The sequence below is a fragment of the Marmota monax genome, unplaced genomic scaffold, assembly GCF_021218885.2.
Source record: "Marmota monax isolate L192 unplaced genomic scaffold, Marmota_monax_Labrador192_F-V1.1 WCK01_AAM20220418_F8-fsc00129, whole genome shotgun sequence".
Lineage (NCBI taxonomy): Eukaryota > Metazoa > Chordata > Mammalia > Rodentia > Sciuridae > Marmota > Marmota monax.
The window spans coordinates 2,391,813-2,409,308 of NW_026693811.1; the positions used below are offsets into that span (position 1 = coordinate 2,391,813).

Here is a 17,496-nt window from a genome sequence, read left to right on the forward strand (position 1 = left end):
AAAGGGAAAATATGAAATGATTGTAACAAAATCATGTTATATACATGTATAACTTTGCCAAAGGGGATTTCACCATTATGCATATGTAGGAAGTACCAGTCAGAAAAAAATAAATGAGTGAAAGGAAGATTAGTAGAATAGAGGAAAGAATAGGGGCAGAGTAGAGGGGTGGAAAATTAGGGGTAATAGAGGTTGAAATTAAATTCCTTGAGTGTATGATTTTGTCAGAACAAACCCAAATATTATGCATAACTGTAATGCTCTAATTTTTTTTAAAAAATCTTTTTGGTTAAAGAAAAAGATTTTCCCAAATCAGTTCTGTTTAAGCATAGTGTTTAGGGAAACAAAGGAGTATAAGAAGCCTTGCTTAAGTTGGTCTTGACTTATGCAATTTCTACTGAAAGGTATCCCCACAATTAATATCTACCTCTTATGAAAATAAATTCAAAAAGAAATATGTAGACGGTACTTAATATAAAGTAAAAGACTTAAAAAACATAATTTCAAGAGTAATAATCTTATTTCAAATTAATGTCAGAATTGAAATTATAATAATTGAGATAGTACTGGTAAAAGATTTTACCTTTCTTAAAAAGCATGTTGTATCATAAAATTGGTAGAGATGGGGGGGCGATACATTAAATCAGAACTCTGTAAAAAAAAAAAAAACTTGGAAGTAATTAGGGTGTTTAATTTTATTTTTATATTGTTTATTTTTTTGCCACTTCCTTCAGAACTCTGGGATGAATCCCATTTTGCCCTGGAGTTGTTCCCACACTGGCAGTGGGTTTGCCTAGCACACTGTGTCATGCAGAACAGATTTTGTTCCATGCAGAAGAGAATTTTGTTCCTCTTGCTTTGCTAGGTTTTCAGGAATGTTAAGGAGGGTGTGAGAACCAAAGATTTTGTATGTCCATGAATTCCTATAGATTAAATACAGTTTCTTTGTATTTTTAATCTTTTGTCTTCAAACTTATTTTACTATGCTTTTATACTTATTCTTATTAAATTTCCTTTCATGATGTTTTTCTAGTTCTGTTTTACACCTGAATCTTTTCCTTTTCTCGTTCTCCTTAATTTAGCCAAATCCAATGTTTGACTTCATCATCCATTTTTACCTCAGTGTATATGTATGTATAACTGGTAAGGAAATTTTCAACCTCAGTCTGTCCTTTAACATTTCATTCTTAAGTTTCAAAAATCTAGATGATAAGTGAGTCCTTACTTCCAGTGTATTTTTTCACTATTTATTTTAACTTTTCTGTAGTAAATTATATCAAACTAGTTATTTATATCATAGGTGTTCACAGTTTATATTTCCTTTACCAATCCATCCTTTATTACCTTGGTGTATTTCTTGGTTTACATTATTCAAAGTAAGAGCATAATTCACTTTTCTGTTTTAAGAGCATAATTCTGTTGAGCATCATTCAGAAACTAAACAAAAATTGACTATGCTTAGTTTCCTGGACCACCAAAAGGTAAATATTTCTTTGCATTTAAGGCTCCCAACTAAAGTTAAGAGGGAGTCTTTGATATGAGCTCTGGAATAAAGTGATAGGCATTGCTATAGATCAAATACGTGCCATCAAGAACTTCACTTCTTTATTTAAAATTAGCCTTTTAGGGAAGGGAAAGTAGCTCAGTGACACAGTGCTTGCCTACCAGGCACAAAGCCTTGGGTTCAGTCCCCAGCAATGTAAAAATAAATAACTGTAGTCTTTTCAAGGTAAAGTTCTTTATATATGAGAAAATGTGCATTATGTTAAAGAGTTTAGTCAAATCGTTTTTTAAAAGTTCCATAAGTCTGTATAATTTTACTTTCATTTTTAGTAGCAGCTATAACAAAGATAACTGTAAGGGAAAATATAAATTCCTTTTTTGAGAAGTTGATATATACCAAATCCTGGAAGGTAACCCAAAACACTTTTTTCCTTCTAGTGTCAGGGATCAAATCCAGGGCTTTGCACATTGCTAGGCAAGTGGTCTTCCTCTGAGCCACATCCCTAGCTCATTTTCCATTGTCTTTTCATTAAGAATAAACCTGTAGTTGTATGCAGTGGCACACACCTATAATCCTAACAACTTGGAAGGCTGATGCAGGGAGATTGCAAGTTTTTGAGGCAAGGCTGGGCAACTTAGTGAGATCCTGTCTCAAAATAAAATTTTAAAAAGGGGGAGGGCAGGGGAACTGAGGATATAGCTTAGTGGTAAAGCACCTCTGGATTCAATCCCCAGTACCAAGTAAATAAATAAAACTTGAGCCTGTATGGTTACACACAACTATAATCACAGATACTCAGAAGGCTGAGGCAACAGGATCAAAAGTTTAAGGCCAGCCTGGGCAACTTAGTGAGATCCTGTCTCAAAATAAAAACAATAACTCAGGGCCTAGGGTTTTGGTTCAGCAGTAGAACACTTGCCTAGCATGTACAAGGTCCTAGATTCAATCCTCAGTACCACTAAAAGTAAATAAATAAATAAATAAATAAGGATATTTTTAAAAAACATAACTCAGTAGTAGAGAGCTTGTGTAGTATGCATGAGGCCTTGGATTTGATGCCCAGCACAGCAAAATAATAAGTAAGTAAATCTGGTTTTAGACTAGCAAAATATTAGCTACTCATTGTTCTCCTTTTTAAATATTATTTCATGTTAAACAACATATATTTTTATAATACCTAAAGTTGAAGTTTAAATTGATTTACACTAAGTCAAAATTTTCTCAATTCACATAAGAGGAAATTTAAGGAAACATTTCACAACATCCTCCAACTGTTTCAGATGGGTTTATCTTAATGGATTTAGTTGAATGACTTTTCCAGTGCCATACTGGAAGTGTATTTGACATGTAAAACTCATTTCAGCATTCATTCTACAAGTTTCACATTTCCAAACTGGTAGTTGGAACAGCTTATGATGTTAAGTTTTTTAAGTTTAGGTATCTTAAAATAAATTCATTTGTTGAATGATGTAGTGCTTAAAATCTAAAATAATACTCAAAAATTCTCTTGCATTCTTATTTGAAGTTAAAATAACCTCATCTTCCTGAAGTACAGGATCCACTCAGATAATATTTGAGAATAGAAAAAAAAATTTAAATATCTTTTTCTATTGATTACTTACACTGAGATGCTCACCAAACAGAGGAATCTTCATTAAGTAAGGTAATAGCATCAAAAAGAAAGTCTGAATTTCTAAGAAAAGTATTCAAGTCGCCATTGACTTTTATGAGTCCTAAATCCTTTGAAAAATAATTTTTTGTAGTGATAGATGGACAGCATGCCTTTATTTTATTTGTTTATTTTTATGTGGTGCTAAGGATTGAACTCAGTGCCTCACATGTGTAAGACAAGAACTCTGCCACTGAGCTACAGCCCCAGCCCTGAAAAATAAATTATTGTCTTCAGAAAGTTGTGTAAGACTGCTACAGTGGAAAATATCATCAATATGCTATACCCATGCTAAATAAACCCTACTTCAAAACATCTGTCAGGAAACTGCTCGCCTTTTTGGGGGGGTTGGTTTTGGTTTTGTTTTTTTCCCAATTAGCATGTTAAGGAGTCCCTTTTTGAAATTTTTTTATTGGATGCCACTCTGATTTTTCATTTGACATACATGAGCAGATTAATTTAATATGAATGATAGAAGGTGTAGATATTGCTTAGTATGACCAGTAATGCTTTTCTTAAGTAACAGAACAAAAATAATAGTAAATAGAGCTATGTTCTTTACCTTCGTGGCTCAGGAGGCCAAGGCAGGAGGATTGAAAGGTCAAAGCCAGACTCAGAGCCTTGCCTTAAGTAACTCAGTGAGACCCTGTCTCTAAATAAAATACAAAAACAGATTGGAGATGTAACTCAGTGGTTAAGTGCCCCAGGATTCACTCCTCAGTACCAAAAAGGAAAAAAAAAAAAAAAAAGAAAGAAAGAAAAAACTAAATTTAGATACTTCATAGAAATCCCTAAGTGAGTCTTCCCTTTACCAACTGCCTGAACACCCAGGGCATCTTTTTACAACAAATTCACACACACTAGTTATCAAATCCAAACATCACAGAAGTAAATTGGCACCAGTTAATTTACTAAGCCAAACAAAAGTTTATTATTCTTTTCCAGCCTTTTCTTTCACCTATCTTCATCTCCACTAGATTTTAATGATTCTTTAACCTTTCAGAAGCAGTCATTCCTAGTTTCTGTCAAAATCAGAAGTGGAAACTAGGATATCATCTTTACCACTTTCTGTAATACATCTTCAGTTTTAGGCTAAAATTACAAAGTAATTCTTTTTGGTTCTTTCTAGGTCCTAATAAAATAACATATTAAGAAATTTTAATAGTAATTTTTCAAAGGAAGCCATTTCATTTAATATAAACACTTCATTATTATTTAACATATTAATTGCCAAATAATTTTATTCTCTTTATATCTGCTCTGACTTTTTGATGTGGTTTTAATAATATAATCTATTTAACAGTTGTTTTTTCGTAGTGTCCTAAGTGATTGGCTAGCTTTAAAATGTTACCTCTCTTCCTGTCCATACTAAAGTCTGTTAAGTGTTGTAATTGTACTTAATGCCAAAGAATAACCTTGTCTGCCACTTTTAAAAACAAACTGTGATTGTGAAAATGTCTTCTGACTACTTTTTAAAAAGCTCAGTAAAACAGTTTTAGTTCAGAAGGCGTGGCCTAAATGTTTGCTAGACAGAGTATGCAGCAAGAAAATGATCTTTTTTTTTACCTCAATACCATGATATAATATATAAAATCAAATTGTTTAAATTGCCAACATTTTATTTTACTAATTCTACGCTACTGCAAAATAATACTTTACATATGGTGTAGGGTATTCATTTAGGAAAAAGCTAGGAAATGAGAGCAGTATATACTGGAGAACATGTTAATTTTAAGAAAAACAAACTGAAATCAAGTCTTTGTCATCTTAGAGGACAAGACTCCTAAAATATTCAAAGCAATCTTTTGAAAAGCAAAATTAAAAGGAGAGATACTCAGGTGATAAAACAATTAAGTAAAAATTGTCATTTTACTAATAGTGACAGTGACCTTAATTGAAGAAGATCAAAAGTCACCAAAGATATGTCCTCTGGTTTGGATTTGAATTTGAATTATATAGTTTGGGCTGAATTATGATTATATAATAGCCATCTTCAAATATCAGAATTTGTTAGTTTGTAGCTTCAGAAAGTACACAAAGATTTCTACATATATTTAAAGACTTTTTAAAAATCTGAACCATAGAATATAAAGTATTACAACATGTTCTTTAGTGTTGACTTTTTCCAAGATCAAAACAATTGTAATACCAGTGTAAGCCACAGGGTGGGAGTGAAAGGCAAGAACTTGTATTGAAGCAGCTTAAATATATAATTACATGATCTTTATAAACCTTAAAAATGCTTGTTAAATAATAAGTAGCTGTAGCTTGGTTTTATTTTTTCTTCCTCTTATTACAGCTGCATTCCTTAGCAAAGAACCTACAAAAACAAAGACATTAATACATACATATAGGCCATTATTAGTATTATCAAAAGGAGTTAACACAAAGGTTTCACTCAATTTCTAGTCATATGAGGTGCTTGGTATCACAGTAGCAATTTTTATCAATAATTGAATTTGTGAAATTCCTTGAATTGCCAGTACTGAAGATAATAATTGAAGAATTACTATCAAATTACCAAAATGCTTCATGCTTTAAACTTTTTATTTTTATTTTCCTTTCTCCTTTATCTCATTTAAAGAAAAAATTCTATTGGACATCATAAGCTATTATATATTTTGTGTATATATGTACACTCCCTCGATTTGTTTTTCAATGGAGAAGATAAATAAATGTTCCTTTGTGTTTTCTGTTAACCAAATCTCGTTTGAGTTTGGAAGCAATTTAAAGTATGATCGTTTTTTTGTATCTTTAAGGTGAGAAGACAAGAGGTTTCTTCTCCTAGAAAAGAAACTTCACCAAGGAGTCTTGGCATTCCTTCATTCCATGAAAGGTAGTTCTGCATCCTTTTTTGCCAGCTCTTAAAAATTACAAATTTTGAAATATGCAGTACTTTATATTTATTTATATATATATTTATATATATTTATATATATATATTTTTTTTTTTTTTTTTTTTTAATTTTAGCAGTTGTAAGAAAACAACTCTCTTTTAGAACTGGAAGAAACCAACCAAGGCTCCTACATGTTAAAATGACCTAAATAAGTCATACAGTTAATAGCAGAGCTAGAAGTAAAAGTTGAATTTTCTGAAGTTCTACTATTTCAATAGACCGTGTATTGTGGTCACATTATTTTATATGGATGAATCCTATTGTGAACCTTATCAAAGTGAGGACTACTTCATAATTCTATTTATGATGTTTACATAGAAAAAAAGTCTGTACATTGAAGTTAATGAGTGAATAAGCCAGCATTAATGTGATGTGTGAATAAGTAGATATTCTGTTCCACACTACATTTATGAATTAGAACTTTTAATTTAGCACTTATTTTATGCCTGGTTCTCCAAACATTAGAGTTGCTTTTGGGGACATTTTCTACAAATTTAAAATAACTTTTAACATTTCTTTAATTTAGTGGTACATAAAATAGTGGTATGTAAATTTTATTATGATAAAAAATATTTGGAGTTAGTTTACATTTTAAAATATTGATTTGTTTTTAGGGGTAGTATAGAGAAGACTTTCTGGGATCTCAAAGAAGAATTCCATAGAATATGCATTCTAGCAAAAGCACAAAAAGACCACTTAAGCAAACTTAACATACCAGACATTGCAACTGGTAAGGTTTGATTTAACTTTCAGTCATTTTGATTATGTTGGTTGAATTCGTTTTGAATGTGAAATATTTGTGAATGGCTTCTTAAGTGCTAAGGATCTCCATCTTACCCCACACCCACTTATACTTGAATTTTGTGCTGTATTAAGTTCTGTAATGTATTATTTGCTGTAATTATTGGCTTTTTTTCCTCTCTATCTTCATTATACATGATATATAGAGACTGAATTGAATGACCTAATTACTAGTCAGCTTGATTAGAAATCCCATCTTAAAAAAATACAAAATAAGTATAAAATATGCCTCTCAAAGTTTTTGGTTGCTATTTAGAGGTCATATTGCACTTTAACTCATATGTTAGTAAGCAGCCTTGAAGAAACACTTCCACATATGAGCTAAGTAAAATGATAGCATCAGGTTTGTTTTTAACTTCTACCTAAAATTACATTGAACTCTATGGATAGTTTCTGATAATTTGGTTCAAGAATGAAAATGTAGTATGCACATTTCCTAAGAGCCATTTCTATTGGAGGCACAAAAAATAAACTTAGTATTAAATACAACTTAAGAGGAATATCTATTTTACATATGTGTTGCTGTGTGTTATTTAAAAGTTCTGCCATTCCCTAAAGTCCTAGACCGGTTTAGTTAAGTATTAATAGCAAAATACCAGAGATTGAGCTAACAAGCACTTCTGTAAACAATAGGAAAGTAAACTGATCATTTGTAATGATAAATTCTCTTTTATCCTTGTGAGTTATTCTGCAGATAATTCCCAAGTGATGTGATTTACAGTTTTCACTCTGAACGATACTGCAGCAATACTGACTAGCACCCCTTTAATTAAAGATCACATTTCATTTCTTATAGCTCTAACATCTAAGCTGTTTAAAAATCATATTACAGTCAAATTTTGCTTTCTGCAACTACTACATTTTGTTTTCAGAAAAACTATACAGTGTAGTGAGGAAGAAACAAAACAATCTCTATAAATAGGCATAATTTGTTTCTTCCCCTTCCTTACCCCTAACATCCCCCAAAAGAACTCAATTTCTTCATCTTAATTTTTGACATTTTCATGAGAAATTGATCTTTGGACAGACTAAAGATATTGTGTCTGAAGTAAATATTTTTATTTAAAATATGCTAGCTACATGGAGATGTAGTACCTAGAATTCATAAATATGCTTTGTAAACATCAACATCTTATCAAAACATTGCAATGGTGATATATTCTTTGCTACACAGAGAACATACCCCATTATCAATGGCTTAATACTTTGACCATTTTTAAATTGCACAGGTCTAAATCTGAGTATGTATCTGTCAACTAGAGCACTGGGTGTTTAACTTCAATTTCTTTCCTACTAAAACTGCTTCCTCGCATTATTCTTATGCTTTATATAACTATGTCACAAATAATAAATACAACATTATTCTTGAAATATTTTAGATATTTTATGCTAGAAAATTCACTGACATTTTGTTTGGTCCAAATAGAAACCAAAACATCAAATATTTTGCCCTAACAGTAGTAGATCAAATGGGAAGAAAGAAATAGGAATTAAAGATACCTATTTAGAGTTTTCAAATATGTATTCTACTTTGAATGAAAATATAGAGGAAGTATCTCAAAAATGATTTGTATAATAAATCTGGAAAACAGTATATTTAACAATATTGTCCCTATGATATTTTTTGTTAAAATTTGATTTTTACTTTAAAAGAACTGAGTATTTATTTGTTTTAAAATGAGTTAATAGAATTGTACATTTCCTGTTTATTACTTTATTTTATCTATTCACCCACATATGGCAATAGTCTTGAGAAAAGATAAAGATAGAAATGTATGTTTAGCAAATATGTCTTAAGAAAAATTGCTGTTTGATCCAAAGGGAGGATCCTATTTCATTGGCAATTAGGAAGGAAGAATATATAGGATTAGGGATTACAATCAGGTAAATTTTTTTGTCAGTATTAATGGTAATTAGACTAAGAAGTAATCTAATGAGTAGCTGTACTCAGAATTTGGAAATTTTTTGCATCTTACTTGCTTTTCCTTCCCTGAAACAAACAAAATAGAAAAACTATTTGCTCACCTCAACATGGTTCTCTGTATGGTGTCAGGATGACAAGTATTTTCATGCAGCTCATTTGACTTTTAAGTTTTCTAAGCTCAGATTTCTAGTAGCCTTAGGAATCCTGGGTTTAAATCTCCTTTCAATAGATATTTACTCTCATCACATGAGCAGATTAACTCAAATTATTTTAATGTGGCTGAAGTTATATACCAGCTAGCTGTGCTAAAAGAAAATATCAGCTTTATTACAGCTGTTTGATTTCTCCATGTTTTCTTTGCAAGGGGGATAGGTCAACTGCTAGGAAAGTAATTCCAAGCACATTTCTGTCAATTTGAGGACTCCTCTCTATATATAGAAACCAACATGTTCAATTTAGCATAATGGTTCTGAGTGAGTACAGACTCAACTTAAGACTGCTTGGGTTCCAGTGCCAGATATACCACTCACTACCTGTGTAGCCTTGGAATTAACCTTTCCATCTCCCAGTTTGTTCACACATGAATTGGGGATAATAATAGTGCCTACCTTGAGATTATTCTGAGTACTAAATGAATTAAGACACATATAACAATTATAACAGTGCATGGCACATGAAAGGGCAATTAATGTTAATAGTTGTTGCCATTAGCAGCAACAGCAGATTCTAAAGCATTCACCCTGATCTTGTGAAGATCATTTAATAAGTCTTTCCTCCTTCTCAGGTATTACAGAATTTGATTATTGTTTCCTAGAATTTCTTGCCACCCTCAAGTCTACTGACAGGAAAAATGACTACTTGAGAGTTAATGGACTGTTCAAGAACCTTGGAGTCAGAGAAATCCAACTAAGCAATTGAGCTTGTTTTCAATTATAGTACTCTTAGTCACAGAGTATATAGTAAAGTAGGTTATTATTCTAGACTCTGTGAAGAAAAGAATACAGATTCATTCAGAATTCATTTATTGAGGGCATACTGTGTGCCAGGCACAGGGCAGGATATTGGACAGGAAAGTGAGAAACAGAACATAATTTAGGACCTCAGAAAATCTACTATAATGGGAGAAAGAGAGGCATTCATAGACTTATAACACACAGTGTTCAGTCCTCAGGGCACCTCAGAGTCATGGGAGAACCATCCAGAGAAACTAATGTCTAGGCTAAGATATGAAGAGCAAATTAAGAGTTGGGCAAAGAGAATGGGAAAAGACAGGACAAATCAGGCAATTTGCACAGCATGTGACGTCCAGAGACAAGAGTATGATTATTTTGGAAAACTGCACAAAGTTCATTACATGTGGAGTATGAAGTAAAGTGGGTATGGTGAAAGGTAAGGATGGAAAAGGTGATCAAGGGGCCAGTTTTGAACAGTTATAAATGCTTTTCTAAGGACTAAGGGTTTGGGGAGTTTTATTAGGAAGATAAAATGACCAGATTTGAACTTTAGAAAAATTATTTTTAGAAAGAGGATAGAAGGGAAAGTTGCAATATAGAGAAAAAATTGAATATGAGACGACTTTAGAAGCATGGAAGCATCTCAAAGGTTGTAATAATCTAGTAAGAGGCGATGGTGTGGACGAAAGAGAAGTAGTAGGTATATGACTGGATGACTAAAGAAGTTGGTTGCACATCATATCCAAAGACAAGATATCCTGTGTCAGAATGTGCTTTAGCAAAGGATAGAGAGGTGTCATGAAACTACAAAAGTCAGAGGAATACAAAGGAACTGACATTTGTTAGCTGGCTACAAACATGAATAGAAACCATGCAAGGTGCTCAGTGCACCCTATTCACTTAAACCCACATCACTGTGACTGTACTCAGTGATGTACAACTTCACTGGTAACAATCTTTTAATGATGCTAATTTTTTAAATTTTTACTATTTATCCACTGAATAAGAATACTTACATTGCCAAACTCACTGCCCTCTTAAAATGACATTGTGGAGCATATGTTAACTTTTTCTAGTATCTGAGTTTCATTAACATGGGAAATTCTTTGATCTTTTTTTTTCTTTTTGTATTGCAAAATATAACTCTTTTTGATCTTATGTTATTAGTAGTGGTTTCTGAGATCTTACATCTGCATTTTTGTTTTTCTTGCCTCCCATGCTTCCAGCTCTTATTGATTTCTTTTCTGCTTTAACAGCTCATACCCCCTTTTAATTTGCTGTTTCAAACCAGCTATGAGCTAAAGAAACATCAAGCTTATTTGAATAAATTTAAAGTGAGAATGGAACTTTATTTATCTATGGACTTGAAGCTCGGACTCCTCATAAGTTCTTTCTTTCTAGCTTTTGACTATGTCCTATATAGCTGAATTTGTTGAATAACTAGGGTTTTATTTAGAACTACGTCAGCCCTGGTACCTACGTGATATCCACAACCCTTTCCCCTTTTTTGTATGAGAAAATCATACATTGACATGCGGTTTTCTTTAATGCATCCCCAAATTGCATCTTTTGCCTCCATCCTCTTCGTTCTTCCCAGCCTCCATCACTGCTCCCTCATATTATTGAGAGCAGGATTATTCAGAGTAGACAAAGGCTAAACTGATTAATGAGATACTTAGTTACACAGTGATATTGGGGGGAATAAATCATCTAATTCATGTAGTAAATAATAAATGACTTAATTTACATATATATACCTAGTAAGGATTTTCCCTTTTAACAACTTAGTTGTCTAAGCAAGCTCACAGTTGCGGTTTCCGATATTGACAAAATGTTTAAATGTATGCGCTATAAGCAAATGTTTTTTTTAAGTGTGGAGCAGTGTAACTGTGAACAAAAATGCAAAGCTCACAGCAAAAGACCTAGGAAAAGACAAAGTAGTTAAACTGTTACTAATAAGCTTGTTCTGCTTCACCTGCTGCAGGCTGATAATATTCCTATGCAATATGGTAGCAATGTAAAAACCCCAGTTGTTTTCAGTTGCCATAATAACCAAAAGAAAAAATAATACTTATAAGTTCAAAGCTGATTGAACAAATTTTTAAGAATGATTTGAATGTAAATGTTTCCTTTTTATGTTCTTTTTTTCCCCCCAGAAACACAGTGCTCTGTGCCTATACAGTGTACGGATAAAACAGATAAACAAGAAGCGCTGTTTAAGCCTCAGGCTAAAGATGATATAAATAGAGGTGCACCATGCATCACATCTGTCACACCAAGAGGACTGGGCCAGGATGAGGAAGACACCTCTTTTGAATCACTTTCTAAATTCAATGTCAAGTTTCCACCTACGGACAGTGACTCTACTTTTTTGCATAGCACTCCAGAGAGACCCAACATCTTTGGTCCTAGCACATCCGAGGCAATGTGCCAGGACAAATTTAATATGGAGCTCAGAGACAACACAGGAAACTTTCTTAAGACAGAAGAAACTCTGTTTGAAATTCAGGGAATTGACCCCATAGCTTCAGCTATACAAAACCTTAAAACAACTGACATAACAAAACCCTCAAATCTTGTGAACACTTGTATCAGGAGAACTCTGGATAGAGCTCCATGCTTTCCTCCTGGAGACCAAAATGCGTTATATGTAAAAACATTCCCACTTCAGGACCCAACAGATGTACCTTTTTCCTCACTGGATTCCCCAGGAAAAGCTATCCGAGGACCACAGCAGGTAACTGTTTTGCATTAACATATTTTATTATGTGTGAACACACATTTTGCCACACATGCACAGATATGCCTCTCTTTTAGATTATCGGACATCCTTTTGAAATTAATAATTAGCCAAAGTTAAAAAGCTTTTAGTAAAACATGCAAGTCCTGTGATAAAGGACACGAAATTTTAAAAGACGAATATGCTAAAGCTCTATCATAAAATTTATGACAGATTTTAAAATGCATGTAAGCCTTATCCATATCTAGCATGGTACCAGTTTCTTAGTCTCTTATTCAAAGCTTGTGTACTTGTACTTACAGAATTAATCATTAAATTTCATAATGTGAAATAAATGGTGTTTATCTATTAAAAAGTTTGTATATATCATACTGAATCTTCATAGGAACACAGTTATCTATACGTAAATTATTGCATAATATATTCCTATTTATCAAAATAAATTGTCATTTAATACTTCTATTATATTCTCAGTTTTACAGTACATAGATCTGTAAGGTTTAATGTTTGTTTTGGTTGCTAATCTGGCACTAATATCGCCACCTAATACATTTTTTAAATAGTGTCTGCATATGTATGGTTTTAGTCAAATATTTAATGTTTCCAACAAGCTTGAAGACTACTTATAGCCTACCAGTCCACTTTTACTCTTCCCTTGTAAGTTCAGATTCTACCACAGAATGATTCTATTTGTTTAAAAAAAAGAAAAAGTTATAATGCCTGAGGGCAAATTAAAAATACATAATTGTTAAAGTAAACAGAAGCTTATAAAAATACAGATTGACATAAATATCTATATAACTTGCAAACATTTGTTTGATGGTCTCTGCTTTGAGATATTTAATTTTTTTAAACACTTGATTAAATATCCTTTGGCTTTAAGTACTCCTATAGGTTATAGACTTTTTCATCAACATGCAAAGAAGGCAGTAGTCAAGCAGTAGTGTATTTTAGTAACGGAAAAACTAGGCATTGCTGACAAGCCTTAATTTTAAACTCACTTATGTTCTACATTGTACCTTATTTCACATCAGTCTCAGTTATAGTTGTTACTAAATGAAACAAGTTAAACAATTTCATTTATTGCAAGTAGAATTCCTGCAGAGCTGTGAACTATATCAGTTCTAATGCTTGTTACTTTTTTCTCCTTTATCTCTCTTGCCTGTTCTTTGACTAGTTAGTCTGTGCATGCATGTTTCAGTAGATGGCACCCTGTATTGTACATTTACTTTCTATACTGCAGCAAGGGAAACAGCTGGTATGTGATTACAACTTGATGGAAAAGTATTCAACTTAAAAAATGCAGGAGAATTGGTGTTGAGCTATCACAAGACATGGGGCATAAGGTTAGACAATTGATATTTTAGCAGAAAAAGCAAAAAAATTAGTATGATTTGAAGGCCATGTTACAGTTTCGGATTGAAAGAATATTTCTTAAAATGGGTTTTAAAAACATTTTAGTATTTTATTAGTATTAATGAAGTTCAGGGCTGGGGTTGTAGCTCAGTGGTAGAGCACTTGCCTCGTGTGTGTGTGTGTGTGTGTGTGTGTGTGTGTGTGGCACTAGGTTTGATTCTCAGCACCGCATATAAATAAATAAAAATAAAGGTCCATCAAAATTTTTTTAAAAATAAAGTTCATATGATGAATACAAAATTCTTGAGTTGTGGGGCTGGAATTGTGGCTCAGTGGTAGAGCACTTGCCTAGCATGTGTGAGGCACTGGGTTCAGTTCTCAGCACCACATACAAATAAATAATTAAAAAATTTCATCAATAACTGATAAAAATATTTTTTAAAAATTCTTGAGTTCATAGTAATAGCAGTGATTTTGGTTACATATTACAAGTTTTTACTTTATATCAATCAGTACTACTAAACACCTATTTTATACATGCAGTTATCATAGCAAAGATTTAAAAAGGATCAGCTTATTTTTGTTCTATGTGATATTTCTAACTTTTGTTGAGTCAATGATTGGGCTCCTAACTAAACTCTATGAAGAGACTAAATCTGAACTATTAGATAGTTCCTACTATAGATCCTACTGGAGAAGGATTTTTGAAGATAAATTGGCAGTGGAAGATTGGCTTATCAAATTTGGAAACTAAATTACTTCTAGGTTAAATTTTTTAATCTTCTGTCTGTAGCCATATCAATTTTTCATTAAACCTTTTTTGTTTAAAATGCAGATAGGAAAATTTGTTTCTTAATTAGCTCAACTAAATTTTTGTTCATATACTCATGACAATTTTGTTCATAGAAAATATTTTTCTAAAAAAAATTATTTTGCCCCAAATTTTACATAATCTCTATTTTAAATATTACTATATTTCTTATGAAAAGAATTGAGTCCATGTTATTATAAGCCCTTTATACTGAATCTTGCTGCATAGACAGATTTTATGTATTTACACAGAGTGTATATCTGTCCAGTAAGATGTTTATAAGAAAACAGGCCATGCTTTTTTCCAATTAGTAATATACTATTTATGTAAATGGTTGTTTAACTGAAATGAAGGAAGTTAAGGGAATGAAAACTGTCAGATGCTAGACTATGCTGTGTTCCTTTACAAACATATTAGTAATAGGAGCATAAAGGATTCTTTTTAAATTGGCTTCATGGGATGATTCTCCTCAAAATACCAGAATTTAGCTATGTCCAGGTAATTTATGTATGTCAAGGTAAGAAAGATTTTTTTAAATAATCTATACAGTTAAAGATAGTAAGAAATTTTACAGTTAAAGATAGTAAGAAATTTTTCCGTCAACACCTGAAGGCACCTACTATTAAGCTAAATGCTATATCTCCTCTTTCTAGAAGTTTTTTTTTTTTTTTTTTTTTTTTTTTAAGATAAATGCAGTTTTTGAAAGGCATTTATTTGCTGGTAGTTGTAATAGAGGTTGTTCTATAAATTATATTTTTTCCATAATTCTTTAACTGGACAAATGTTGACAAGTTTCACTTTATTCAGAAAGAATAAAACCAAACTATTAACTAACAGAAGCAAAATAAGAAGAAAGAGTGTATCTGATGGTAGATTTTGTTGAATATTAATTCAAATATTTAAGTTTTTCCCAAAATACTGAACCCATAGAATCTGCTTAGTAGTTAAAAAGAAAAATTTTCTTTTTAAAAATCAAAATGCTGTTTCTCATATATGTATGTATATATGTATGTATATATATGTATGTACATATATGTATGTATGTATGTATGTATTAAGTATTTGCTTATCAAAGTAGGGAAATTTACATTGCTTTGGATTAAGCAATGTAATCACATGTGCAGTGTGCCATGTGTTAATAAAAGCCCTATTACTCAAGATTTCTGTTATAAAATACAATAGAATTTAATTAAAATGTCCTATTAAATATTGACTTATTCCTAAACTACTGCTGTTGACATAATTGAGTATTAAAAATTGCTGGTGCTACAGTTGCAGTGTTTTTAAATAAGTAAAGATAAAATTTGGAAGTGTGTTCCCAGTTCTGGTTTTTTTTGTTTGTTTGTTTTGTTTTTCGTGGTACTGGGGATGGAGCCCACTCTATCATAGAGCTACACCCCCAGCCCAAGTGATTTTTAATCAGAGTTTGGTTATGTCCTTTATGAAAAAGAATTGAGTCATGTCCTCGTGCTAACTCCATGGAAAGGTAATTTGCTTTCATATTAGGGAATTTTGTATATAATCTCATACATAATCATTCAAATACTTAAATTTGAAATTCAATGCAAGTTGATTTTGAGTACAAGTAACAGAAGATGTTTTTGTTTGTTTCCTGCAGCCCCTTTGGAAGCCCTTTCCTAATCAAGACATTGACTTAATGGTACTAAGTGGCTCAGACTCAGAACTGCATATACCCCGAGTATGTGAATTCTGTCAAGCAGTTTTCCCACCATCCATTACATCCAGGGGGGATTTCCTCCGGCATCTTAATTCACACTTTAATGGGGAGACTTAAGGCACACTTAAAAACAGATATGTCAAGTTGTGTGATGATTTGGGGTTATTAATACTACAAATACTTGATTGTAAATTAAATTCAGAATCATTTATAGAAATATCTAATATCACAGCTATTTGAATTTTTTTCTAAATTTATTTTGTAACTTTTATTATCTTTTAAAAGATCATCTTGTAAAAAAACCAATTCATTGTATTCATGTTTACAGTATTATTACCACAATTCAAAGTGATGTGGCTAACAGAGTTGTAAAATCATAATTTATGTTGTATCAAATATCTAAGCTTATTGCTTGGATTTCTAGTGAGAGCTATTGAGTTTGAAAATGTTGTAAATCTTAGGGGATTTTGTTTTGTTTTCATTTAAAATATTACATTATTTATACTACAAGTAATTTCTTTTAAGTAAATCTGTAAGAGGATAGTAGACAAAATAAAAATCTAATACTAAATCCAAGAAATTCGATGCCCAGTGATAATTATTTAAACACTTTAGATTATTTCTAATAACGTGGTTTTTAATTTTTGCTCTGTGTATACTATATGATGAAATGAATTAAATATTAAAAGAGTTACTTATGTTATGATCATTAAAGTGTTCTTTGTTCCTGAGGTAAATAAATAAGTCATATTTGTGGGAAGTTTATAAAAATCCTGTTTTCTCTTTATTAGCCTGATAGAAGGGCGATGACCGGATACAATGGCATGTATTACAATGGTACATCACTTTGAATTTTAAAATCATTTTTCAAACTGAACTTTCTAAAGAAACATTTGCTTTTAATGGGAGCAAATATAAAAGCCTGTGAGGACTATCCATATTTATTAACTTAGATTAATTTAGATTAGAAACGTTAACATTCTTGTTGAGAAAATTGTTATTCATTGTTAGCAGCCTGATTGATGGCCACTGGAAGACATTTGAAAGAGCGATACCAAATTCAGAATTCTGCAAAATTGTTTAAAATAAGGCTTCCTTTCCTTTTTCTTCCCTATGATTCTTGCATTGGGGATTTATCTTTTCCCCTGGTTTTTAAAAATATA

At 31.8% G+C, this 17,496-nt stretch overlaps 1 protein-coding gene across 8 annotated transcripts in view; it reads left to right on the forward strand.

Moving 5' to 3' along the window:
- Tank (TRAF family member associated NFKB activator) overlaps window positions 1-17,036 on the forward strand; it is a 78,881-nt gene extending 61,845 nt beyond the window's left edge. For all 8 annotated transcript variants that reach the window (XM_046462241.2, XM_046462242.2, XM_046462243.2 and 5 more), the window contains 4 exons: window positions 5,933-6,009; window positions 6,685-6,800; window positions 11,905-12,485; window positions 16,274-17,036. In XM_046462241.2, coding sequence (XP_046318197.1) covers window positions 5,933-6,009; window positions 6,685-6,800; window positions 11,905-12,485; window positions 16,274-16,450 — 951 coding nt within the window. In that variant the 3' untranslated portion in view covers window positions 16,451-17,036. The remainder of the gene's footprint in view (window positions 1-5,932; window positions 6,010-6,684; window positions 6,801-11,904; window positions 12,486-16,273) is intronic.
- Window positions 17,037-17,496: the final 460 nt, after the last annotated feature.